General features: G+C 53.6%; 1 protein-coding gene across 10 annotated transcripts in view; it reads left to right on the top strand.

Annotated features, from left to right (window-relative positions):
• Positions 1-26,917, top strand: part of ADGRE5 (adhesion G protein-coupled receptor E5) — a 107,311-nt gene that overhangs the window by 44,774 nt on the left and 35,620 nt on the right. The window contains exon 1 of one of the 10 annotated variants that reach the window (XM_065576142.1): positions 13,679-13,772. The exons of 8 other annotated variants lie outside the window; for them this stretch is intronic. In XM_065576142.1, the coding sequence (XP_065432214.1) occupies positions 13,742-13,772 (31 nt within the window). In that variant the 5' untranslated portion in view covers positions 13,679-13,741. Of the gene's footprint in view, positions 1-13,678; positions 13,773-26,917 lie in introns of those variants that run through there. One more of the 10 variants, XM_065576144.1, reaches the window with a different exon arrangement.

The raw sequence follows: 26,917 nt of genomic DNA, 5'->3' as shown, positions 1-26,917 counted from the left end.
CCACCTTGGCATAGGGTCGTGTTCCCATTGGAGGGGACGTAGCCAGCCCAGTACTCACACCGGTAGCTCCCGTTGGTGCTGATACACACAGTGTCTTGCGACACTCGTTGATGTCTGGGAAGGGAAAGCGGGGGGGGGGTCACACACAGAATGAGTAGATGCGCACGGGAGCAAATGACCATGGAGGTACCCCACACCGATTGCAGAGGGCGTAGTCTGTTGGTCAGTCTGTCTGCTCCATCTAACCCCCCCCACATTCAATTCTCTTTTCTTCCCTGCTTTTTTCAGGACCCCAATCCCTGCGGTGCAAGCCCTTCCCCATCCCCAGATCCGGGGAACCAACCTTTTCCAGACCAGGACCCTGCGATCTCCTCCCTGCACCAGCCCTGACAGAACGGGGTTAAGGGGGGGGAGGGGCCCAATCAGCCAGTTAAGCTGCAAAGGGGAAGTGACTTAGGCTGCGTGCAGGGGGCTAGCTAGAAGGAAGCTCGCCTGGGAGGGGACAGGTGGGGCTTCTCTACAGCCCAAGGGCTGGGCCCAGTGGTGGGGGCCTGAGGCGAGGGGGGCAAGGAAGCCCCGAGGGGGGGCTAGGAGCCCCGGAGGAAGGGTTTCACTAGCAGGCAGAGGAGAGAGGGGTCTGACTTTGAAAGGCTCCCCCAGAATGGGGATCACAGCGGAACATATAAGAGGTCCCCCATACCTCCCCCCACTTCCATCCAGGCTGGGAGGTAAACTCTGCAGAGGAACTTCTGAACTCTGGGGCTGCACTGACCAAGGTCAGAAACTGTGGGTGGGGTGACTGTTGGGTTTCTGGACTTAAGACCCTGAGGGGAAAAGGACACTGCCAAACTTATGTGGGGGTGGGTCTTTTGTCCATGGTTTGTGTTATGAATCCTGTTTGTGGTGTTTCCCCACCATAATGCCGCATTGTTTCTCTCCTTTATTAAAGGGTTTCACTACACTCAGACTCCGTGCTTGCGGGAGGGCAACTATTGCCTCCTAGAGGCGCCCGGGCTAGTGGTATGTAATTGTCCCTGATCACTGGGTGGGGGCTTATCATAAATATAGATGAAAGAGCAGCATAAAATCCCTCCTTGGCAGCTGTACTGAATTGCCTTACCTGTAAGTGGTTAAACAGCTCAATAGCCTAGTTGGCACCTGACCAGAAGGACCAATGAGGAAAGAAGATACTTTCAAATCTGGGGAGGGAGAAGGATTTGTTTGTTTGCTTGTTCCCTCTCTGGACAGAGAGAGAAACCAATCAGGTACAACATCGCCTGAAAATATACCTGGAATATTCCATCTAAAATCACAGAAATTGTAAGTAAGGCAAGGAAATGCGTTAGGTTATCTTTTGTTTTGGCTTGTGAATTCTTCCATGCAATAGAGGTAGTTTTATTCCTGTTTTTGTAACTTTGAAGCTGAGCCAGATGGGAATCATCTGTTTTTTACATCTTTTTATTACCCTGTAAAGTTACCTTCCATCCTGATTTTGGAGGTGTGATTCTTTTACTTTTTCTTTATAAATAAAGTTCTTCTTTTAATAACCTGATTGATTTCAGTGTCCTGAAGAGAAAGGGTCTGGTCTGTGTGTGTGGCCCCCCCTTTTTTTAAATGCTGGCTGCCGTATGTGGTGATCCCATCCAACCACAAACAGGGCATGCCCGGGAAAGCGTGGTTGTGTGACCCAGATTTCACCAAATGGGGCGGATTTCTTGCTGAATTGCTTGCAGCTTAAGGGCTGGTACTTATAACTTCCCCCATTTCCCCTAGGTAACCATATGCGATATCACTCTTAGGGTAACAGAAGCGGAAAGGGAGCAGATGCTGCAAGCGTCTGGGTACAGACCTGGTCCTTATGCTGCAATGCTCTGTGCTGCAATGACGCCAGAAGAGGTAATACTGGAGTGGTGTGGGAAAGTGTCCTACCATGGTGGGTGAAATAAGGCATCCCTTCCCAGAAACCTTCTGCAAAGGATTGCAGAGTACCTCCACAAGAGCTTCCTAGAAATGTTCATGGAGGATTCCTGGTCCATCCCCAGGCACATAAAAAGTCATTTTCAGAGATCACCCTCTGGGTAGCTGGACTGGCCGCCACTAACTACTATCCCAAATTTTTAATTCAGATTGAACATTAAAAATAATAGCATTTAACCCCTACAGTTTGATTGAAAATGTGTACACAGGAGAGTGTACTCATTGGAGATCAGTCATCTTAACTTCTGTACCTGGAAAGATAATAGAGCAAATAATTAAGCAATCAATTTGCAAACATCTAGAAGATAATAAGTTGATAAGTAACAGTCAGAATGGATTTGTCAAGAACAAATGGTGTCAAACCAACCTGATAACTTTCTCTGACAGGGTAACAAGCCTTGTGGATGGGGGGAAGTGGTATATGTGGTATACCTTGACTTTAGTAAGGCTTTTGATACTGTCTCACATGAGCTTCTCATAAACACACTAGGGAAATGCAACCCAGACGTAGCTACTCTAAGGTGGGTGCAAAAGTGGTTGGAAAACCGTTCCCAGAGAGTAGTTATCAGTGGTTTACAGTCAAGCTGAAAGGGCATAATGAATGGGGTCCTTCAGGGATCTGTTCTGAGTCCAGTTCTATTAAAAATCTTAATGATTTAGATAATGGCGTAGAGAGGATACTTATAAGGTTTGCAGACGATACCAAGCTAAGAGGGGTTGCAAGCGCTTTGGAGGATAGGATTAAAATTCAAAATGATCTGGACAAACTGGAAAAATAGTCTGAAGTAAACAGGGTGAAGTACAATAAGAACTAATGCAAAGTACCCCACTTAGGAAGGAACAATTGGTTGTACAAATACAACTGGGAAATGACTGCCTAGGAAGGAGTGCTGCAGAAAGGGATCTGGGGGTCATAATGGACCACAAGTTAAATGTGAGTCAACAGCGTAACACTCTTGCAAAAAAAGCAAACCTCATTCTGGGATGTATTAGTAGGAGCGTTGTAAGTAAGACACAAGAAGTAATTCTTCCATTCTACTCCGTGCTGATTAGGCCTCCACTGGAGTATTGTGTCCAGTTCTAGGCACCACATTTCAGGGAAGATGTGGACAAATTGGAAAAGGTCCAGAAAAGAGCTACAAAAATGATTAATGGTGTAGAAAACCTGACCTATGAGGGAAGATTGAAAAAATTGGGTTTATTTAGTCTGGAAAAGAGAAGGCTGAGAGGGGACATGATAACAGTTTTCAAGGACATAAAATGTTGTTACTAGGAGGAGGGAGAAAAATTGTTGTTCTTAACCTCTGAGGATAGAACAAGAAGCAATGGGCTTAACTCTCAGCAAGGGAGGTTTAGGTTGGACATTAGGAAAAACTTCCGAACTGCAAGGGTAGTTAGCCACTAGAATAAATTGCCTAGGGAGGTTTTGGAATATCAATCATTGGAATTTTTTAAGAACAGTTTAGACAAACACCTATCAGGGATGGTCTAGATCAGTGGTTCTCAAACTGGGGGTCAGGACCCATCAGGGGGTCACAAGGTTATTACATGGGGGGGTCACGAGCTGTTAGCCTCCACCCCAAACCCCACTTTGCCTCCAGCATTTATGATGGCGTTAACTATATAAAAAGGTGTTTTCAATTTATTAGGGGGGTTGCACTCAGAGGCTTGCTATGTGATGGGGTCACCAGTATAAAATTTGAGAACCACTGGTCTAGATAAAAAATAGTCTTGCCATGAGTGCAGGGGACTGGACTAGATGAACTCTCAAGGTCCCTTACAATCCTATGATTGTGGGACAGTGTTGGCAGACTCTCCACACCCAAGTCTGCTGGCATGGAGCTGAGCTGCATCCACACTACAAAATGTCTGGGCTCTGACTTGCATCACATTGGGACTTGGGTTCTGACCCCATCCCCTAGCAGGCTCTGCAGGCCTGAGTCAAAGTAACTTCTGCATGGACAGAAGTGGGGCTTGGTCTTAAACCAGAGTCAGAGCCCTGGCTTAATATGCTGTGTAGACATACCATAGGGGTCTACCATCGGGCAGGGCTGGATTTCCAGTTAGGCACAGTAGCCACGGGCCCAGGGGTGCCGGCATTCTAGGGGCGCCTTATCTCTCTATAAATGCGTGTAACATGTAGGTCAGCTGTAAGCAGAGGGGGGCACTGAAGGTGCAGTGCCTAGGGGTGTGTAAGGTGTAAATCCGGCCCTGCCCTCCAGACCTTGAGATGTTGTTGGATAATCACGCTTGCGTTGTCCGGCCAAGTGTCAGTTTTGAGGCATTTATGACACTGGGCCATTTTAAAGTTACAAACTGATGCGGAAACACCCCTCAGGCACCTGAGTCACTGTGATTGCCCCTGCATTTTGAGTAAAAACCTTGTAAGTTTTTTCACTGCAGCTTCCATTGCTGTTGCTCAGTCTGTCGCTTTGGGCCAGGTTACGTCCCCTTCTGCCAGCAATTGGCTTTGAATTCCCCCATTGGTTTGTGGTGTTACTAATCTGCCCTGCAGCACATAGGACAGTTCCAACCGAGCGCTAGTCAGCTAATAGTTTTAGCTCTGCCACATACACAGCTACGGTTTCACCTTGCTCCTCACTCTGCCATGACACCCTTAAAATTTTCTACAGTAACACTTGGCTGTGGTGTCTATTGCTCTATCCAGATCTCCGGCAGGTCTTCTGACATTTTTTCCTCCTGCTTCCCAGGAATGCTACAAACTCCTTAAGAGGGAGTAGGCTTTACTTAATCGGCCCCTGAGGCATATCAAGGTTTTGAATGCAAAGCACAAGGGTAGCATTGACAGTGCAGACATTGTTTGAGGTGCAAGGCTAAATCCATCTGTCTTTTATTTATAATCTCATTTGCAAGGAAATTACTGGCTCCGGCTTTCCATAGATAAATGCTGATCCTCACTTTCTACAGGAAACTCTTCAATTTTCCCATCACTCGCCAGTCTTACATTTTTCCTCATCACCAATGTTGGAAAGTGACTGCTCAGTGCAACCAAAATAAGCACGCAAGAGTGCCCGCTGGGAGCTGGCTGCTTCACTTAACTGCATCCTCACAGAGTGTGTGTGTGTGCATAGGTGCCAACTCCATGGGTGCTCAGCACCCCCTGGGAGCCCCGTGGATCAGCACCTCCCCCTCCCTCCCAGTGCCTCCTGCGCTCTGCGGTCAGCTGTTCTGCGGCATGCAGGAGATGCTGGGTGGGAGGGGGAAGAGAGAGGAGGGAAGGGGGGGTGGGAGGGGTTGGGGGTGGGAAGAGGTGGGGTGGGGGTGGGGGTTTGGTGAAAGGATGGATTGGAGGTGGAGCAGCCCCCCAGGAAAGGAGGAAGTCGGTGACTGTGTGTACGTGTGTGTGTGAATTCTAACGGGAGGGTGGTGTGTGTGTGTCTGTGCGGGGGGCGGGGATCCCACTGACTAAAAGAGGAAGTAAGAGGCACAGGATATCACAGACTGAGCTAGCAATCAAAGGCAGAGTAGGGCAAGGTTATATCCCATAATATTCTGGGCAACTCTGCCAAGACCACTGTACTACACTCCCCTCCTCCTGCCCCAGATAGATGGGACAGAGCCGTGGGCTCCCCTTTCCCACCCCCAGGAGCAGCAGCAGTGTCCCTTTTCTCCCGCAGAGCTGGCAGTAAGGCGCTTCCCATATTTACCTCGGCAGCCTGGGTGTCTCGGGGTGGGGGGGAGGGGCAGGCATTCTGAGCTCTTACCCTCCTGCCCCCACCCCACAAAACCCCCTGCCGGGGAGGGCTGGCAGAGCCCCTGCTGCAGGGCTCAGAGTTGATGCCCCAGTGAGAAGCTCAGTGCAGCCTAAATTTGACCTCCAAGATCTCTCTCCCATCCTTCCCTATGTCACTGGTACCTACATGTATCACGATTGCCTGTCTCTTCCTAATAACTGGAGTCCCCTCCCCTGGAGAGAGATCCTCCGTGTGAGAGGATACCATGGCATCCTCTGGCAGGTACAACCAGTGTCCGTACAAAGGGAGCGGAGTGGGTCAGAGGCTCAGACCGTCAGGGTATATTGCAAATATCAAGGTTGCTATTCCCTGTTCACTCTCACTGGCTGTAACAGGAACTGTGCACGGAAACCGTATGGATGGAGAACAGGTGTGCACAAACATCACTGGGTGATTGGTCGCTGGGTGCTCAAAACCGATTGATGGGGGAAGCGGGTTCACCCAAGCCTGATTGGGGGGGGGGGGGGGGACACATAAAATCTGTTTGGGGCTTTCCTGCCAGTGTCTCCTCCAGCAGAGAAGAGCTCGTGCAGCTGCTGGATCAAACATTCTCCATCAACAGCTGTTCTTCTCCCCCTCCCCCACTGCAACCTCCAGTGAAACATGAAAAACACTTAGGAAAAGAAACGCACAAAAGAAAGGAAATAAAAAGTTCAGCAACTACCAGCACATGCCCTCAACGTCTCCACTCCAGGCAGGCTGCACTGTCACCCTCGCTACTGCGCCACACACTGCAAGCTTAGCGCTGCCCCCCAGGAACACCAGCCTTTCCTCAGCCGTGTGCGCTCAGCCCTTCGCCAAGTGACTCTGCCAACAGCACCAGCTACTGCCCCAACCAGCCACAGCCACTAGAGGTGGGGAAGAACTGAGCTGGGGAGGGGAGCAGAGTTCAGGTCGCAGGTCGCAGTCTGTGGCGTATGGGGATGTGTAACTCAGCCAGGGGTAAGCAGGGAGCCTCGCTAGCTCTTGGCGTCTGGGCTTTGCCTCCAGCCTTGGCTTGGTGGTCTGGTTCCAGCAGCCTCCGCACTGAGTCTGAGCTCAGTTTCCTTAGTGTGGATGTAGGGTCATTTCTGACGAGCTTCCTCATTCTTGATAAACGCCCCATTTCTAATCCCTGGGTTAGTTTGGGGCACGACGCCACCCCAGAGCAGGTGGCTGTTCATAATCTAAGGCCGGACCCTCAGTTGGTGTAAATTGGGGTGTGGACTCCTTTGGACCGATGCCGATTTGCACCAGTTGGGATTTGGGAATATCTGTAGTTCTACACTGGTAACTTGTGTTTGTGAAACTAACCCTTAAGGGCGCTGCTCAGAACAGCTTTGCCGACGCTCATTCAGGCAGGGACAGCTGAGTTTATGCTTATCTTCAGGAAGATACTCGAATGAGGAAGTTTTGGAGAATGACGTCTTGGTTGGCAGGTGTCACAGAGTGTGGGGGGGACACAAGGTGCTGCACCCCCGGCTTTCTGCGATTCACCATGACACTCAGCCAGCCAGGAAAGCAGAAGGTTTATTTAGACAACAGGAACACAGTCCAAGACAGGTCTTGCAGGTACAGACAACAGGATCCCCACCAGTTAGGTCCATCTTGGGGTCCCGGGGCACCACAGGCACATTGGGGGGTCAGAGTCCCATCTGGGCTCCCCTCCATTACACCAGCCAGCTCCTGACAACCCCAACTCCCTCCTGCGTCTCTCACCCAGCCTCCCCCGGCTCCTCCCCCAGCCTTTGTCCAGTTTCCTGGGCAGAGGTGTCACCTGGCCCCAGCCCCTTCCTGGGTTCTCACATTACATGCTCAGGTATCTTCCCTCAAGGCCAGTCTCTCATCCCCCAATGCAGACCATCCCAGCCAACCTCCCCACTCAGCATTTAAAGATCACATTAAGAACAGTCCCAGTTCGTCACATCTCTCCCCCTTTGAGACTGAACTGAGTGGGGTGACTTCAGCCAGTGACCTGGGGAAGTTCGAACCTACCCCCGTTCCCGTGGATGCCCCAGCATCCCTCCCATTCCTTGGTGAGAATTACACCAGGCCCTTCCAGTTTCACACCCCTCCCCCCTTAGATTGGGTGTGCTCGATGACACTCGTAGTTCGCATGTGGGAAGGCTTATGCGGCCCGTGCCCTATTCCCACCCCGATACCCCTGGGGTTCAAACTTGGCTGGGGTCTTCTCCCAGCATTTCAGTCTGGAGGTCTGTGATTCGGGCTCTCTTGGTTCAGAGCCCCCCTTTTGATCTTGGCCACCCTCTGGAAAGCTCCTCTCTGATGGGCAAGGGTCTTAAAACCGTTTTCCCCTTGTCCCGGGCCTTCCTCCCGCTCTGACAGGGGTCACAGGATCGGCAGTACTGTTGGACAGTAATAAAGACCCCAGGCCAGTAAAAGTTCCATAGCAGCCTCTGTTGGGTACGCCAGGTTCCCTGGTGCCCTGAGAGGGGAATGTCATGGGCCCGACACAGCAGCTGGCGGCGATACTTCTGGGGTACCACCAGCTGCCTCCTGATCCCCCCTGACTCCATTTTCCCTGGGGGAGCCCATTCTCGGTACAGGAACCCCTTCTCCCACAGGAACCTTTTCCGGCCACCTCTCCCGATGGTCTGTACCGCATTGAGGTCGGCCAGCTCCCTTATCTCCCGCAAGGCAGGATCTTTCTGTAACTTGGCTTGGAACTCAGCAGCTGGGACAGCGATGGCCACCTGCTCTCTCTCGCCAGCTGGGTCTGAAGCCGCAGCCTCCCTGAGCCTTGTCCCTGGGTGTTCCCTTCCCACCAAGTTAGGGTCCTCCACCTCGGGCAAGGCACCCTCCCTGTTGTCAGGGTGCAGTGCCCCTCGCCGGCTCTGGCTACGGGTCACGACCAGGGCACCCTGGGAGTTGCTTGGCCAGTCCTTCAGGTTCCCCCCCATTAACACCTAAGTGGGCAAATGGTGGTGCACCCCCACTTCCTTGGGGCCCTCCTTGGCCCCCCACTTCAGATGTACCCTCGCCACGGGCATCTTGAATGGGGTCCCGCCCACCCCCGTCAGGGTCAGGAAGGTGTTGGGTATCACCTGATCTGGAGCTACCACCTCAAGCCGGGCCAGTGTCACTTCAGCGCCCATGTCCCAGTATCCATTGACCTTCCTCCTATCCACTTCCAGGGGAACAAGGCACTCGCTCTGCAGGGACCGCCCGGCGCCCACCCTGTAAACGGAGAACCTTGAGTCCAGAGCATCCAGCCCCCAAGAGGAGATGGCCTGGGGCACTCCTCCCTCCTGAGCCATTGGGAAGCTGTCAGCCCCCCTTGCCTGGGCCGTCTTCCCCTCATCCGGCTGGGTCTCTACCAAGTTGACCCTCTGTGGGTTTGGTCTGCTCAGTCTGTCCCTGAGCTTGTGGCACTGGGTCCGTATGTGGCCTCTCTGGCCACAGTAATAGCAGCCCAAGTCCCATGTGTCCCCTCGAGAGGGTCGGTTGGTCCTGACGCTGGGTGTTCCCCTTGGGAGGGGGTTCTCCAATTTTCCCATTTTGGAGGTCCCAGGGTCACTCTCTTTCTGCATCATGGCGGGCGTATTCCTTTGGGACTCCTACCTGTTATCCCCTGCCCGACTGTTCACAAACTGGTCGGCCAGCTGGCCTGCGTGCTATGAGTTCTCTGGTTTTTGGTTCATCAACCATCGCTTCAGGTCAGATGGGCACTACTCATACAGGTGCTCCAGTACAAATAGGTCAAGCAGGTATTCTTTAGTTTGGGCCCCAGCTGTCCACTTGCGGGCATACCCCTGAGCGCGGTTGGCTAGTTGTAGGTATGTGACCTCACGGGTTTTACGCTGACTCTGGAACCTTTTCCGGTACATCTCAGGAGGCAGCCGAAACTCACGGAGCAGGGCCTTTTTGAACAGTTCATAGTCCCCTGTCCCCGCCCCTTTCATTCGGCTGTACACCTCCACGGCTGTGGAGTCCAGTAAGGGGGTGAGAAACTGGAGCCTGTCTGCAGGGTCAACCCTGTGCAGCCTGCAGGCATTCTCATAGACCGTCAGGAAGGTATCCATGTCCTCCCCCTCCTTACGCTGGGCCCGGAAGCACTTATCAAAGCTCCTTGCAGCCTTGGGTCCCCCCTCACTCACCGCAGCCGGGGCCCCACTGCTTCTCAGGCGGGCCAGCTCCAGCTCATGCTGACGCTGCTTTTCCCGTTCTTCCCGCTCCTGCTTCAGTTCTTGCTTCCTTAACTCAAGCTCTTCCTGTCTCATCAACCATTCACATTCCAGCCGCATCCGCTCCCGGGATGGGGAGCTCCACCGGGACGATCCCCTGCTGGCCGCCGGGGTCGGGGTGCCCTCGGTATTCGCTGGGCTTCCCCCAACCCCTCCCCTAGGCATAGGTAGGAAGGGTCTCGGGATGTCCTCGGCAGCAGTCTGACCCCTCCCAGACAGGTCAGGCCCCGGGGCCCACGCTGCATCCGCCGGGCGGCTTCTCTCAGGGACAGGGCTCGGTTCATCCAAGCGATCCCTCTCCTCCAGCTGGGCAATGAGCTGTTCTTTGGTGGACCTCCCAATACGCAGCCCCCTCTGCCTGCACAGCTCCACCAGGTCGCTCTTGTCACTGTTTTTGAATCGCTGCAGGAATGTGGATATGCCCTTTCAAAGCTCCATTTCTGACAGCCGGCTGCTTATCTGCTCCGGGACAAAGCAACCATTACTGTGGAATGCTGTGAGAGAGAGAGAGGCGGGGGGAGGGGGGTCTGAACTTACAAGCCAGCCTGCTGACATGCTCTCAGCCCCCCCAAAACCCACTCTCTCTCCCCTCACATACACACATCACACTCCCTGTCACACTCACCCCACCCCACCCCCATTTGAAAAGCATGTTGCAGTCACTGGCATGCTGGGACAGCTGCCCATAATGCACCACTCCCAATGTTGCTGCAAGTGCTGCAAATGTGGCCACGCCAGTGCGCAAGAAGCTGTCAGTGTGGACAGACTGCGGCGCTTTCCCTACTGCGCTCTCCAAAGGCAGGTTTAACTCACAGCGCTCCACATCTGCACGTGTAGCCAAGCCCTTAGGCATTACAGCTGTACCACCTTAGATGACGACTTACAGCAAGACTCATGAACAACCCCAGTGACACTGACATCTCTGACCATTATGTTAGCAACCAACCACTCAGTATGGGCACCTCTTAAATTTTACTGAATGCAGGATTAAAAAGGTTAGTTTGTGAACAGATACTTCACACGAGTTAATTTTAACAAGAGGGAAGGAACACTGGCCAGAATAGGGAAATAACAGATGAAGAATATTTAGCTAAGTTAGATCTATGCAACTTTGCAGGGCCTGATGAAATTCACCTTAGAATACTTAAGAAACTTGCTGAAGCAATCTCTGAACCATTAGCGATTATCTTCCAGAACTCATGGAGGATGGGTGAGGTTCATAACAAGGGCAAACATCAAAAAAAGGTCAAAAGGAGCTCTTAGGGAAGTACAGACCAGAGAACCTAACTTCAATACCCAGAAAGATACTGGAACAAATGATTAAACTATCAATTTATTCAAAGCTAGAGGATAATAGGTGATAGGAACAAATCATGACAAACAAACATAACGAGTGCAGCTGGCCTGTACCAAGCTGCCTGATTGGTGGGAAGGGTCAGCAGACAGGCTTTTTAGCCCAGCAGTAGCAGTTCAGTAGCTGCTCAAAGCTTTTGCCCACAGCTATGATAGCTCCGGCCTTGGTCCAGCCCTGCTCCTGCCTGGCCTCTCTCCAGGTAACGTGGTTCTGACCCTCAGCTCCGATTCCTCATCTCCAGCTTCAGCTCCGACCCCGATTCTGACCCTGGGTTCCGACTCTTGGCTCCTGACCCTGGCTCTGACCCTTGGCACTGGCATTTGGCCCCTGGCTCTGACCCACAGCTCTGGTTATTTGCTGCCAGGTCCTGCTCTGACCACTAGTCATGACCACCCACATCCCACTCTCTGACACCTTCAATCATGGATAGTCATTAGCCACCTATTTCATCTTCTTCCCATGTTAATCCTGTTACTACGGCACCACCTGGACCAGGACTGATGTTCTGTCTGCGTCTCCAAGACGACAGCTGCAGACAAGAGCTATGATCACAGCTGAGACTTGGACAGCACCATCTCACGCATAGGGAGCCGCACTGTGATCTGGATGAAGATCTGTTCTTCTGTTTGGTTTTTGTTAAGAAGAGCTATTGCTCAGAAAGTGACTTCGGCATTACAGCTGCACCACCTTAGATGACTATTTACAGCAAAAAGAACAGGAATACTTGTGGATAGACTTCACAAAAACTAGACCTGTCATTATGCAAGACTCTGAAACCTATTTACAGCAAGACTCATTAACAACCCCAGTGACACTGAGATCTCTGACCATTATGTTAGCAACAAACCACTCGGTATGGGCACCTCTTACGTTTTACTGAATGCAGGATTAAAAAGGTTAGTTGTGACCAGATACTTCACACAGGTTAATTTTAACAAGAGGGAAGGAAACTGGCCAGAACAGGGAAATAACAGATAAGTTAACAGATAAAGAATATTTAGATAAGTTAGATCTATGCAGCTCGGCAGGGCCTGATGAAATACACCCTAGAGTACTTAAGAAACTCGCTGAAGCAATCTCTGAACCATTGGCAATGATCTTCCAGAACTCATGGAGAATGGGTGAGGTTCATAACAAGGGCAAACTTCAAAAAAAGGTCAAAAGGAGCTCTTAGGGAAGTACAGAACAGAGAACCTAACTTCAATACCCAGAAAGATACTGGAACAAATGATTAAACTATCAATTTATTCAAACCTAGAGGATAATAGGTGATAAGAACAAGTCATGACAAACAAACATAATTTCCTTCTTTTATTGGGTACCCAGTGTAGTGGATGTGGGGAAGAGGTGGACGTGATGTATCTTGAATTTAGTCAGTCTTTTGACACAGTCCCACATGACATTTTCCTACTCAAGCTAAGGAAATATGGACTAGATGAAACTACCAGAAGGTGGGTGCAAAGCTAGTTGGAAATCGTTACTCGCAGGGGAGTTATGGGGACCCACTGGCTTGGCAGCAGCACTGCAGAAAAGGATGTGTGGTTTCTGGTGGACCACAAATGGAATGTGAACCTACAGTGTGATGGTGTTGAAAAAAGGCAAATGTCATTCTGGGATGTATTGACAGGAGTGGGGTGGGTAAGAGATGGGAGGTGACTGTTCTACTCTACTCGGCGCAGGAGAACCGTGTCCAGGTTCGGGTGCTGCGCTTCAAGAAAGATAAGGACAAATTGTACGGAGTCCAGAGGAGAGCAACAGAAATGATCAGAGGTTTAGAAAACATGACCTGTGAGGAAAGGTTGAAAGAACTGGGCATGTTTTGTCCAGAGAAGAGACAGCTTAGGGAGGACATGATAACAATCTGCAAATATGCAAAAGGTTGTTATAAACAGGAGTGTGATCAGTTGGTGCCCATGTCCACCAAGGGTAGGAGAAGAAGGAATTGGCTTAGTTAGCTGCAAGGGAGATTTAGGTTAGATATTTTTATAAAAACTTTCTAACTCTAAGGATGGTTCAGCACAGGAACAGGTGACCTAGGGAGGCTGTGGAATCCCTGTTATTGTGGGGTTTAAGAACAGGTTGGACAAACACCTGCCAGGGATGGTCTAGGTGCACTTGGTCCTGCCTCAGCGCATGGGGATGGATTGTTTGATCTCCTGAGGTCCCTGGAACTCCACATTCCAGTGATTGTGTGAAGTGATGTTAGATCCTCTGCATTGTGGTTAATTTCCCCCATAGGTACTCAGCAAGGTAAATGATTATGGGGCTGGGAGAAGTGGTAGGGCAGAAGGAAGGAGAGCAGGGCATGCTGGGAAGACAGTGCTTTCCTATGTGCAGTACTGTCTGTTGATATGATATAATGAAACAGGACATGAGTCAACTTGGCTTCCTGTCTAATTTCCCCACGATAAGGAGGCTGCAAAGCTCAAAATCCTCAGAATTCGACCTGCCCTGATAGTATCTGAGCCACCATGAGAACCCGAGGTGACATGTATCCATTGGGTGAGTGGAACAAAGTCCATGGGATGAACTCGGGTGGGGCTAGGAGAGTCCAGAGGGGCCCACGGGTCTGTCTGCAGTGGGGCTGGAAGGTGAATGTCCCAGCTCGAGAAGACATAGTCGCGCTAGCTCTCATCTAGCTAGAAATAGAAGTGTCACCATAGGGGTGGGAGGGCCTGGCCGGCCTGAGTGCGTATCTGTGATCTTGGACGGGATCGTAGTTGGGGCAGGGAGTCTCTCCCGTTATTGGTGTCATGTGCAATTTCCTCTGCTCCCTCCAGTGCTCACGTTGCACCAACAGAGACTCCTTCCAGATGCACTGAAACACCCTTAGATTTACTGCGCCAGATTCCCGGGGCTGGCTGAGATGGGCTCATCTGAGATGGGCTCACTAGGAGACCAGAGCGTGGAGGGTCCCAGATGGCTTTCCACCACTTTCACAGCTACTGAATCCCAGGGGATAACTGCGGATCAGTCTGGTCCCTGGAAGCAGAGCAGCCCAAAGCCTTCCCTGATTCATCCTCAACTGTCTGTAGCCCCAAGGGACCATTCCAGCAGCTGGCAATAGCCAGAGTGGAGGAGTACATTGGCCATAACACTCACCTCTGGGAATGCCCACTGTGCCTGGGGGCTGTAACATAGAGCCAGTGCACCAGGGGCATTTCCAGGGAGCTGGTGGAGCCAGATTTCTGTGGGGGCACAAAGCTGGGGTTCCGAAATATTACTACAGTAATAATCGTTCTTAATGAAAGAATTGACTTCATTGGATTTACACCAGAATCACAGTGGGGTAAATTAGCAAAATTTGGTCCATAGACGGGGCCAGGAGACAGATCTCCCTCTCGCTCTCTTTCTCTGTTTCTTATTTCTGTGTATAACATTTTTAAAACATGTATTTAGTTTTTATTTCTTTCAAGTATTTCTCCTCCTCATCCTGCTCCCCTCCCTACCACCAGGCAGGGCCGGCTTTAGGAAGTGCGGGGCCCAATTCGAACATTTTCGGCGAGGCCCTGGCAGGGATGACTAAAAAAAAAAAATGTAGAAAAACCCCTTTCATTTCTTCCGTGTATTATTATCTTTCCATAACTATATAAATAATAACAAACTTATATATTACGTACATTGCTGGCTGGAGGCAGGGCAGGGGCAGGGCAGGGGCTGATTGGAGGTAGAGTCAGGCTGGAGGCAGGGCAAGGGGTGCGGGCTGGTTGGAGACGGGCTGGCTGCGGCCAGGGCAGGGGCGCAGGGCTGGTGCGGGCAGGGGTGCAGCAGGGGCTGGCTGCGAGCAGGGGGTGCGGGACTGGCTGGAGACAGGGGCTGGCTGCGGGCAGGGCAGGTGGTGCGGGGCTCGTGCAGGCAGGACAAGGGGTGCAGGGCTGGTGCGGGCAGGGCAGGGGGTGCAGCAGGGGCTGGCTGCGGGCAGGGCAGGGGGTGCAGCAGGGGCTGGCTGCAGGCAGGGGGTGCGGGGCTGGTGCGGGCAGGGGTGTGTGTGGGGCTGGCTGGCTTCGGGCAGGGCTGCAGGGGGGTGCAGTAGGGGTTGGCTGGAGACAGAGCAGAAGGTGCGTCAAGGGTTGGCTGTGGGCAGGGGGTGCAGGGCTGGCTGCAGGCAGGGCAGGGGGGGCGGGGCTGGTGCGGGCAGGGCAAGGGGTGCAGCAGGGGTTGGCTGTGGGCAGGGGGTGCGGGGCTGGCTGGAGACAGGGGCTGGCTGCAGGCAGGACAAGGGGTGCAGGGCTGGCTGCAGGCAGGGCAGGGGCAGCGGGGCTGGTGCGGGCAGGGCAGGGGGTGCAGGGCTGGAGGCAGGGCAGGGGGTGCAGCAGGGGTTGGCTGTGGGCAGGGGGTGCAGGGCTGGCTGCAGGCAGGGCAGGGGGAGCGGGGCTGGTGCGGGCAGGGCAGGGGGTGCAGGGCTGGTGCAGGCAGGGGGTGCAGGGCTGGAGGCAGGGCAGGGGGTGCAGCAGGGGCTGTCTGCGGGCAGGGGGTGCAGGGCTGGCTGGAGACAGGGGATGGCTGCGGACAGGGCAGGGGGTGTGGGGCTGGTGCGCGCAGGGGGTGCAGCAGAGGCAGCTGGAGCCCCGGCCCTTTAAATAGCCCCTGGAGCTCCGCGCTATCCCAGGGCTCTGGGGGCTATTTAAAGGGCCCGGGGCTCCCCTGCGTCTACTGCTCCGGCCCCTTAAATAGCTGCCGGAGCCCTGGGGAAGCTCTCGATGGGTTTATTGGCACTGTAATGAGGGGTGGGGTCATTGGATCTGGGTCATTAGGACTAGCTGAATTGTTTAGGTGGGGGTAAAATCTATTTCTGAAGTGTTCACCAATGTATGCCGGGCTAATGTAATATATCACATGATCAATAGGTATGATTCACATGACATATATTAATATGGATAGTATGTGCTTAATGCATATAACATTCTATTCTATGTACACTTCTAGCAGCTACATGGCCTGGAATGGCGGCCTGTGTCTTTCTATAGTCTTATTCACCTATGCTAAGTATCCCATAACACCTTGCATTAGCCAGGAAAACTGTCAGGATCAGCACATGTGGGTGTTCTATCATAGTAACAGGCAGGGAGTTACTCTCACTGGAGTGTCCCAAAGATAAAGACAATATATACGGGACAAGCCCAGGAGGTGCATCACGCTCTTGGTACCTGGAATTCCTGAGTCAGGAACAAAGAGCTAAGGGGTACCGCGTGGTACCAGCAAAACAAGGTAGAAAGATGGTAGGTGAAGACTAGCCTCAGAGGATGCATACAGTACCTCTTTCCTTGTAAACAGGTTGTGTATAAAAAGGACGGCTTTAGGGGTGTGACTCTGGACACAAGCCTTCTTTGTAAGGTGAATTCAGCACTGCTGCAGGAGACGGGTTCCCGGAAATTGGAGTTGTATTGAACTTTTGTTCCTGTAATATGTTATTACTAAGGCTAGGTTTTAGTCACAGGTATTTTTAGTAAAGGTCATGGACAGGTCACGGGCAGTTCACAAAAATTCACGGCCCATGAGCTGTTCATGACTTGTACTACGTACCCCTAACTAACACTTGGGCGGGGGGACTGCAGGTGCTGGAGCGAGATGCCCCAGGGCACCCCACGGGTCGGGGGGGCAGCCCGGGAGGGCTGTCACAGGTTCTGGGGGGGAGGTGGCAGCACATGGCCCAGGACCCCTGATGGTGCTGGGGGGGAGGGTTGGCGGGCCTAGCCGGAGCTCTCCCTTCAGCTCCTAAGTGGCAGCCAATGGGAGCTGCGGGGTCGGTACCTGCAGGCAGAGGCAGCGCACAGAGTCTCCTGGCCCCTCCGCCAAGGAGTTGCAGGGACATGCTGGCCGCTTCCGTGGAGCCCCCCCTAAGGTAACCACCGCCCCGCACACCAACCCTGAGCCCCCTCCCACACCCAAACTACTGCTACTGCTGGGGAGCTGTGGGGATGTGGTGGCCCAAGACTGCCCCAACAGTGGCTGCCCAGGGCCAGCCGCACCAGCTGCTGCAGAAGTCATGGAAAGTTACAGAATCCGTGACTCCCGTGACCTCCATCACAGACACCCTTCCTTAGCTATTACCGACTTTTAGCAATAAACCAGACCGATATTGATTATTTGGTCTCTTGGGCATACTGCATAACGAACCAAAGTGTGGTCGAGCAATTGACCACACACTTTACCAACAGAAGGGAAAACCCAGATATGACTCTACGCCCCATATTCTTCACAGGATATTGTTATGATATGAATCTGGCATAACAGATGTGTTCTATGCAAGACGGGTCACGTGAGGTGTCATTGGCAAGGTTATGATTTACTGAATATGATTATCCTATTTGTATGCATGTATCAATTCTGTATCTGAAGTGAGGAATATTGACTATGTAACAATCACAAGAGGGTTTACACCTGGGGCACATCCCCCAGACCGTAGGCAATCAGCCTGGATGGGCCATTTAAAACAGACAATAGGACTTTGAAGATGCTAATTTCCCACCTTCTTGAGAAGCTTCCTGGGATGCTGCTTTGACACTGCAGGGTCATGTGATCATGTCACCTGGTACTGGACTACTAGTATTTTTCCACTACTAGGGGTGGGGATCAAACTAGGAAACAAAGGATCCCCGCCATATGTAAATCCTATTGAAGGCAGGGAAGTGAGTTAATCAGGTTTCATTCTTCACTGAATCCCTGTCCAGGATGACTGCTGGAAACATCTTAGGCCCTGTATAAATTGGCAAGTTTCTGCACAATAAAGCAGCTTTCTGCACTGTAACTCCCAAGGTTACACACTGCCAGGCCACTTAGTGCGCAGAAACTGCTCAGTTGTAGGACTGTAAAAATACCACCCCAGCGAGAGACGTACAGCTTTCTGCGCCGGGGCTACAGCGCCATGGTGCCAGTGTAGACATCCTAGTCAATTACAGCCCTGCAATTGGCCTCCGGGAGGTGTCCCACAATGCCTGTTCTCGCCTCTCTCGTCATCGGTTTGAACTCTACTGCCCTGTCCTCAGGTCACCAACCGTCATCCCCACCCAGTAAATTCCTTTGGAATTTTGAAAGTCCCCTTCCTGTTTGCTCGGTGACGCGTGCAGTGGTCTCAGCTCATCTTTCCAGGTGGCCATGCCTGCTCCACGCACCAGGCGATCCCCCACTTGAAGCAATGCCAAGCTGCTGGACCTCATCAGCATTTCAGGAGAGGAGGCTGGTCCAGTCCCAGCTGCGCTCCAGTTGTAGGAATTAAGATACCTACGAACAGATTTCACGATGCATGACAGAAAGGGGCCATGACCAGGACACATTGCCGTGCAGGGTCAAAGTGAAGGAGCTGCAGAACACCTACCACAAGGTGTGGGAGGCAAACCACCACTCCGGTGCTACGCCCACGAGCTGCCAGTTCTACAAAGAACTGGACGTGATACTCGGCGGCGACTCCACCTCCACTGCAAAGGCCACAGTGGATACTTCGGTGGCTCGCGTGCCAGTCGAAAGTGAACCGAGCCAGGAGGAGTAAATCTTGGACAAGGATGTGGAGGGGGAGGGGGACCCAAAGGCAGAGGATGACTCGGAGGTCAGAGATACATGCAGCCAGGAGCTCTTTTCTACCCCGGAGGAGGCTAGCCAGTCACAGCTGTGGGATGTTGGTGAAGCACAAACAGGAGAGGAGGCCCCTGGTAAGTGGGTTTGATTTGGGGACTCGCTGAAGCGAGTTGCTGGGGGAGGAGAGTTGCAGAAAGCAGGCTTGTCTCCCTCCGCACGTCTACTCTGAGCACCAGAACTGGCTGTTGATTGACTCCCTCACTTCACGGGAATCTCCCTCAGAGATCTCCAGGAAACTCTTGTGGAGATACTGGGCAATCTGCTCTTGCAGGTTCTTCGGCAGAGCTGTTTTGTTTCTTGCCCCATTAACGGTAACTTTCCCGTGCCCCTGTGCCGTCACGGGGTGGCGGGGACCATTGCTGCACACTGGGGGGATGCATAGGGCCAGGGCGGAAGCCGTAGTGTTGGAGAAGACCCTCCCTTGATTCCCTGCTGACCCTCAGCAGCGAGATATCTAAAAGTCGTGTAGAGTTGGACCTTGCAAAGGGAATTAAAACCAATAGTAAAAGGTTCTATAGCCATATAAATAAGAAGAAAACAAAGAAAGAAGAAGTGGGACCACTAAACACTGAGGATGGAGTGGAGGTTAAGGATAATCTAGGCATGGCCCAATATCTAAACAAATACTTTGCCTCAGTCTTTAATGAGGCTAATGAGGAGCTTAGGGATAATGGTAGGATGACAAATGGGAATGGGGATATGGAGGTAGATATTACCACATCCGAGGTAGAAGCCAAACTCGAACAGCTAATGGGACTAAATTGGGGGCCCAGATAATCTTCATCCAAGAATATTAAAGGAACTGGCACATGAAATTGCAAGCCCATTAGCAAGAATTTTTAATGAATCAGTAAACTCAGGGGTTGTACCGTATGACTGGAGAATTGCTAACGTAGTTCCTATTTTTAAGAAAGGGAAAAAAGTGATCCAGGCAACTACAGGCCTGTTAGTTTGACATCTGCAGTATGCAAGGTCTTGGAAAAAAATTTGAAGGAGAAAGTAGTTAAGAACATTGAGGTCAATGGTAATTGGGACAAAATACAACATGGTTTTACAAAAGGTAGATTGTGTCAAACCAACCCGATCTCCTTCTTTGAGAAGATAACAGATTTCTTAGGCAAAGGAAATGCAGTGGATCTAATTTACCTCCATTTCAGTAAAGCATTTGATACGGTTCCACATGGGGAATGATGAGCTAAATTGGAAAAGATGGGGATCAATATGAAAATTGAAAGGTGGATAAGGAACTGGTTGAAGGGGAGACTACAACAGGTCATACTGAGAGGTGAACTGTCAGGCTGGAAGGAGGTTACCAGTGGAGTTCCTCAGGGATCGGTTTGGGACCAATCTTATTTAGTCTTTTTATTGATGATCTTGGCACAAAAAGTGGGAATGGTGCTCTGGGGGACTGACTCCGATGTCACTCCGCCGTGGCTGCTGGAGGGCTCCGGTCCTCGGTAGAGCTGGGATCCCCGAGGGCTGGGCTCCGAGTCCAGGGGCCGGAGCGGAGCTGGGGCCCGTGAGGGATGGGCCCGATTCTGACACCACTTACTGTGGTGTAAATCCCCAGGGGCGGGACCCCGGTTGGTGAATTTTGCTGCCTGGACTCCAGGGGAGTGACACTCTTTTACTCCCGCTGCCTTTACAGTGCTGTGACCGAGTGAGGGCAGGATCGGGCCCAGCCAGTGCCGGCGGGGGCTGATTCTCCCCTCCCCCGGTGGAAATCTGGAGCAACTGGGCCCGATTCTGCTCCCACACGTTTCCCCTTGTGTGACTCCAGTGGAGTGACTCCTGGAGCCCGTGCTGGTGTGAATGGGAGCAGGACACTTGAGTCTGGCAGGGCAGGGATCTGCTGGGCTGTCCAGGGCAATAGAGGATTGTGCTCTATGTCCGGCTGGGCTGGGCTCGTCTCTGACACCCTGGGGAGCAGCGTGTTACTGGGCTGGGGGGGGGGGTGTCACAGGTTGTCGCATCCTGGCTTGTACTCCAGAGAGAGATGGTCCTTCTTTGACAGGTGGTTTATCCAGGCTCCTGGGAAGATGGTTCTGGTGCTGGGAAGTGAACCCAGGAGTCCTGGCTTCCAACCCCCCTGCTCTAACCCACCAGACCCCACTCCCCTCTCCCTGCTGGGAATAGAACCCAGGTGTCCTGACAACCACCACCACCCCCAGCTCTAACTACTAGACCCTGTTCCCTCAGGCTACAGAAGCAGGGTTTGGTAACTGATTTCCCAGGGTTTGTAAACTGTGCTGTCCGGGGTGTATCAGCTGGACTTTATACCAGGGATGAGAGGCACAGGGACCAGGTTTGAAAGCCTTTTGGGGACCTTTTTGGGGTGATCAGGCTTTGCATTTCTCCCAGGGGGGAATCGCTGGGTATGAGGCCCTCGTATTGTCTGTGGGCTGCCTCCGAACCCTCAGACGAGTCCTGAGTGGTTAATGACAGGACAGAAGGCTGGATGCAATTGCCTCCATGTGTCCTGGCTCTGCCCCCCTCTGGGCCTGATCCTGCTCCCATTGGAGACAAGGCCAGGTCTTCTCCTGGCCTGCAGTGTTTGTATATCCCAGGTGGAGGTGTCCCAAATGCCCCCCCCCTTCCCAGCTATTCTGGTCACGGATCATCCTGGGTCCAGTCAACTCCCCTTCCAAGCTTCATCCAGACTTGATCTGATCCTTGGGGGCAGGGGAAGTTCCAGGGTCACCTTCCCCACTCCCACCTGCAACTGATGCATCTGCAGTCGCGTCCCCTTTGGGCTCTGGGCGGTGCTGGAGCGTGGGATCCACCTTGGAGCTGGGAGCTGCAGCATCAGGAGCTGGGTGCCTGGTGTCCCGGGGTTCAGAGGAGGCTGGAGGGGGAGGGGGCGGGTTGGAATGTGGGTCGGGGTCCTTTGCTTTGGGGTCTTCGAAGTCTTCAGCTTCTGTATGAGGAGAGATTAATAAGACTGGGACTTTTCAGCTTAGAGACAGCTAAGGGGAGATATGAATCTATCTATAAAATCATGACTGTGTAGAGAAAGTAGATAAGGAAGTGTTGTTTACTACTTCTCATAACACAAGAACTAGGGGTCACCAAATGAAATTAATAGACAGCAGGGTGAAAACAAATAAAAGGAAGTATTTCTTCACACAACGCAATGTCAACCTGTGGAACTCCTTGCCAGAGGATGTGGTGAAGGCCAAGACCATAACAGGGTTCAAAAAAGAACTAGATACATTCATGGAGGTCCATCAATGGCTATTAGCAAGGATGGGCAGGGATGGTGTCCCTAGCCTCTGTTTGCCAGAAGCTGGGAATGGGCGACAGGGGATGGATCACTTGGTGATTCCCTGTTCTGTTCGTTCCCTCTGGAGCACCTGGCATTGGCCACTGTCAGAAGACAGGATACTGGGCTAGATGGACCTTTGGTCTGACCCAGTAGGGCCGTTCTTATGTTCTTATGTCTTTCACTTAAAGGAGCATTTGTCTGGCTTTAGATGCCTTCGGGGCAAAAAGCAAACCCAGGACTCCTGGGTTCTATCCCAGCTGCCATTTGCTCTGAGACAGTGGGTGAGTTGTCGCTCAGTGCCTCAGTTTCCCCACTTCTAAAATGGGGCTGGTGGCAGCTCCTTTCTCAGCAGGTGGAGCCATGTGGGCTGTGAATGCCCATGAAGCGCTTTAGGGCTGGATGGGGCCGAAGTGCCGCCAACACGCCGTCAGAGAGGGGCCGGCAGCGCTCGTGTCCGGGTGTCAGCCTTGGCCTGGCAGCATCTCTCCCCATCGCCACTTGGCTGGCAGGGCTGTAACGAGAGAACTGACGTAGCGAACGTGTCTAGTCTCACGCAGCGTCTTGAGCTACGGTCCTGGGTGGGAACTGAGCTGCCGGGATCTGTGGGCAGATTCCTCCTTGGACTGTCTCCTGTTTGCCAGGGGCCATCTTTCTGGCACAATGGGGACCCAGTCCCAGGCTAAGCGCTACCATAATACACGTAATACTAACTCCAGCCTTGCTGCCCCAAGCCTTGAAGCATTGAGACAGGCCCTCGAAAATCATGAGTGGCTTGAAAAAGATATTGAGATCGCAACATTGGGTTCCTTGCGGTCTCGTAGCTCTGTGGGGGGGGTGTCACATTTCTGAGCTCCACTCTGCCATCAGAAGGGTTAGAAACTTGCTTTTAGTGTGAGCCCAGATCCTCACAATCCCAGGAGTCCAGAAGCTGGGGCTTTAAGAAAAGCAACAACTGTCACGAGGCCGGTGGTAATATCACAAGTGTTGGCAGTGCCGTGACGCCCTTTCTCCTGTATCGGGACCCAGAGTTTTGGGAGAAATGGCTGGCTGGGGGTCAGGGTGGGGATTGGTTGTATCTCCAGAGGTTGGGGGGGCTGTGGGTTGGGAGAGGGGAGCCTCATTTGCCGGGTGAGGCGTTGCACGGCTGATTTCGAAATCAAGAGCAAAACCGAAAGGCGGGTGATGAGTTGTGGGAAATGGTGAGAGGTCTGGGAAAATGACGGGTCCCGTAACCTCTCCTCCTCCCCTCTAAAAACCCGCTCGTCTTGTGCCAGGGCTGGCACCTGGGCAGAGTGAGCATGAGCCAGCGTGTGTGGGGGGGTCAATTCCCCCAGGTCACCATGGCAGCAGCGCAGACACCGCCCCCACTTGGTGCTGGTGGAATTGATGACACAAGGGGCAGATCAGTGGTGGGTTGGGCCCACCTGGGGGATCAGGCCCCCGTTGTGAGATGCGGGGGCTGGGCAGAAATGCAGATACAGTATCCGGGGGGGGGGGCAGTTCTCCGGATCTCCGGGGGTTACTCAGTAGCAGCAAGATGCTGAGGCGATAGCGATTCCTGGAAACTACCCAGGGCAGAGGAAAGCACAGGGGGGCAGAGCCCTGCTGGTGTGAATCACCCTCCTTCCATTGAGCTCAATAGGGCTAGGCCGGTTTACACCCGCTGGGGCCTTGCCCAGAACATCAGGGGTTGATTCCAAGAAGAGGGGTGGAAGTGTCTGCTTTGAGAGGGGACTGGTGTCGGGTGGGGGAGAGTCAGGACTCCTGGGTTCTAGCCCCCAGCTCTGGGAGGGCAGTGTGGTGTAGTGGTTAGAGCAGGGGGGGCTGGGAGCCAGGGCTCCTAGATCAAACCCCAGCTATGGGAGGGCAGTGTGGTGTAGCGGTTAGAGCAGCGGGGCTGGGAGCCGGGGCTCCTAGATCTAGCCCCAGCTCTGGGAGGGCAGTGTGGTGTAGTGGTTAGAGAGGGCTCCCAGCACAGGGCTGTAGTTTGAAGCAGCAGCAAGACTGGGCTCCTGAGGGGTGCAGTGGGGGGAAGTGCAGTGAGTTTCCTGCCTCTTTCGAGGAGCAGGGACTTTCCAAAGGCAGCTACGTGGGGGGAGGGGGCGCTGCATCAGCTGCTGCTGCCCCCGCCTAGGCCGGGTGCATGGAGGGGGCTCTCAGCATCTGCTCGGCTGGGAACGCCGGGCCGGGGAGTCACTGCTCGGTGTACGGCTGGGAGTGTGGGACCAGTGGGGCTGAGGGAAGTTGTTGCCTCCCACGGGCCAGCAGTCCCAGGAGGAGGGGCAGGGGATTGCCCGCGGGGTGTTCCCTTTGCCAGCCTGTGAGCTGCACATGTGTGGGCTGGTGGTTGGAGGAGTAGGGGCTGGGAGCTGACACCTGGGTGCTCTCCCCAGCTTGGGGAGGGGAGTGGGGGTGAAAGTGCTACCCAATCTGTCTGGGAGGAGGTTACAGCAGGGCCAGGATCCGGCTGAGTGAGCAGATGAGATGTTTCTCCCTTACACAGGTGTCACTCCAGTGAGGCCAGATCCCAGCTGGTGTAAACTGGCCGTCGCTCCTTGGGAGTCAATGGGACCAGACCCCGTAGCTCCCATTGACTTCAATGCACTTACCCCAATCTACCCCAGAGCCCGATCTGTCCCGTGGGCTCTAACCCTGCTCCCAGCGGCCGGGGCTCTGCCCTCCTGTCCCTCCCAGGGCTGAGGTCACTGGAGCACAAGGCTCCCGTCTCAATAACCGCTGAGCACCAGGCACTGACCCTGCTGTCAACGTTTCTCCTGGTGACTAATGGGGCCGGGCCGGAAGGGAATCGCACAGGCCTGCGCTCCCAGAACGCTGCCGCTCTGACTCCAATCCGTCCCCGGCGTCTCCGCTTGGCCCCATTCCCTTGGAGCCCTCGCTCCCGGCCCCCGTCTCCTCTGCCCCCAGACAGGGATATTTTCTGCCTCCAGCTGCCTTCTTTATTTCAGGGGCCTGAGTATTAATACGAGACCGGGGTGGATTTGGTCAGCCGGCATCTCGCTGTGCCCACGTGTCCAGCGCCCGGCATTCTGCTCGGTGGGAAGGAAAGCGTGGGCAGGGGAGGTCTCCGTTGTCTCCCTATGTAATGGTCCCTCACTCTCCCGCTCAGAGGGAGGCCACTCAGGCTAGTCCTGTGGGGGGAGGGGGGAATCAGGACCAGAGTCTGTAAGACAGGCAAGAGCCCCAATAGGGCTGCGCGGTTAATAGTCACTACCAGGCTTTAGCCTGGCCTGGGGTAGCTCAGGTAGTCAGCCCTTACCCATAGTCTATCCGGGCTGGCTGGGGCCTGGGTAGAGCTCAGGCAGCCAGCAAGCAAAACAGTCTACAGGTGAGTGGCACGGGAAGCTCCTCTTCAGAGCTAGAACCACCTTTCCCTGTGTAGGGGTTCAGCCACCCTGGGATGGGGTGGCAGGGGGACACGGGCCCACCCTACTCCAGCGTGTCCCAGCCCAGGGCCCTGTGTCGGCAGGGATCCAGCTGCAACACGCCAACTGGGCCCCCTCTGGCTCTGCCGCCAGCTGCTCCGGGGCTGCCCCTGGGCCACTTCCTGCCACCCGGGGGTTCGGTACCTGAGGTCTCTAGGCCTCTTGCAGCTCCTCGGGGTATATGGCAGCAGGTGCTCCGGGGCCAGTCCTCGTCAGCGTCTGGGCATCGGGAACAGAAAGGCGTAGGTTCCTCTCGGGGATGGCGGGAGAATAGGCTGAGTGTCCTTCTCCTCCGCAGGCTCTCCCCCAACTGTGCTGTGGGACCGGCCTTTTATACTTCTGGCCCCACCCTGGTACTTCCGGCGAGGGGGGCGGGGCTATCTAGGCTCCACCCTCCAAAGGGTGTGTAATGCTCCCTCGCTGTCCTGCTCGGAGGGAGGCCACTCAGCCTCACTACACACACACACACACACCCCTCAAGTCCATCTCCGGGAACGCGGAGATGGCACCCTCCTCCTCCCCCAGCCAGGAGAAAAAGTTCGCGTTGACATGCTCCTTACCTGCTTGATGCCGAACCGTGAAGGTATGAGGCTGCAGGGTTAGGTAGCGACGCATAATCCGGGGGTTTGTCTCTTTTGCCGTTTGTAGACACTTCAGAGGTGCGTGGTCAGTCACTAGTATGAAGGGGCCGCCTACGAGATAACATCTTAAGGCGTCCACCGCCCACTTGACAGCCAGTGCCTCCTTATCGACCATTGCATAATTTCGCTCTCCGGGGAACAATTTACAGCTGATCTATACTATAGGATGTTCTTCCCCATTGACCTCTTGTGACAGGACTGCCCCCAGGCCCACCTCCAACGCGTCGGTCTGCAGCAGGAACTCTCTGTCAAAATCAGGGCTGAAGAGCACCGGCTCCTCGCATAGACGGTCCTTGAGGGTTTGAAAGGCCTGTTGGCATTCGTTTGTCCACCGTACGCACCGAGGACTGTCCTTCCTTAGGAGCTCTGTCAGTGGGGCTGCGATTGAGGCGAACCCGGGGACAAAGCGGCGGTAGTAGCCCGCTAGCCCCAGGAATTGCCGCACCCGTCTCTTCATTGTGGGGGCCTCACAGGCCTGTAATGCCTGGACCTTCCCCACCAAAGGTCGTACTTGCCCTTGCCCGAGCGTATATCCCAAGTAGGTGGTCTCTTGCCAGCCAATTTTGCATTTCTTGGGGTTGGCTGTCAGCCCGGCATCCCGCAGGGCCCGTAGGACGGCGGCGACCTGGTTGAGGTGGTTCTCCCATCGGCAGCTGTAAATCACTACGTCATCAAGGTATACCGTTGCATAGGCTTTGTGTGGCTGCAGGACCCGATCCATGAGGC

The sequence above is a fragment of the Chrysemys picta genome, chromosome 22, assembly GCF_011386835.1.
Source record: "Chrysemys picta bellii isolate R12L10 chromosome 22, ASM1138683v2, whole genome shotgun sequence".
In the NCBI taxonomy this organism is placed as follows: Eukaryota; Metazoa; Chordata; order Testudines; family Emydidae; genus Chrysemys; species Chrysemys picta.
The sequence above is the reverse complement of the archived record's forward strand: the minus strand, read 5'-3'. Positions and strand labels throughout refer to the sequence as shown.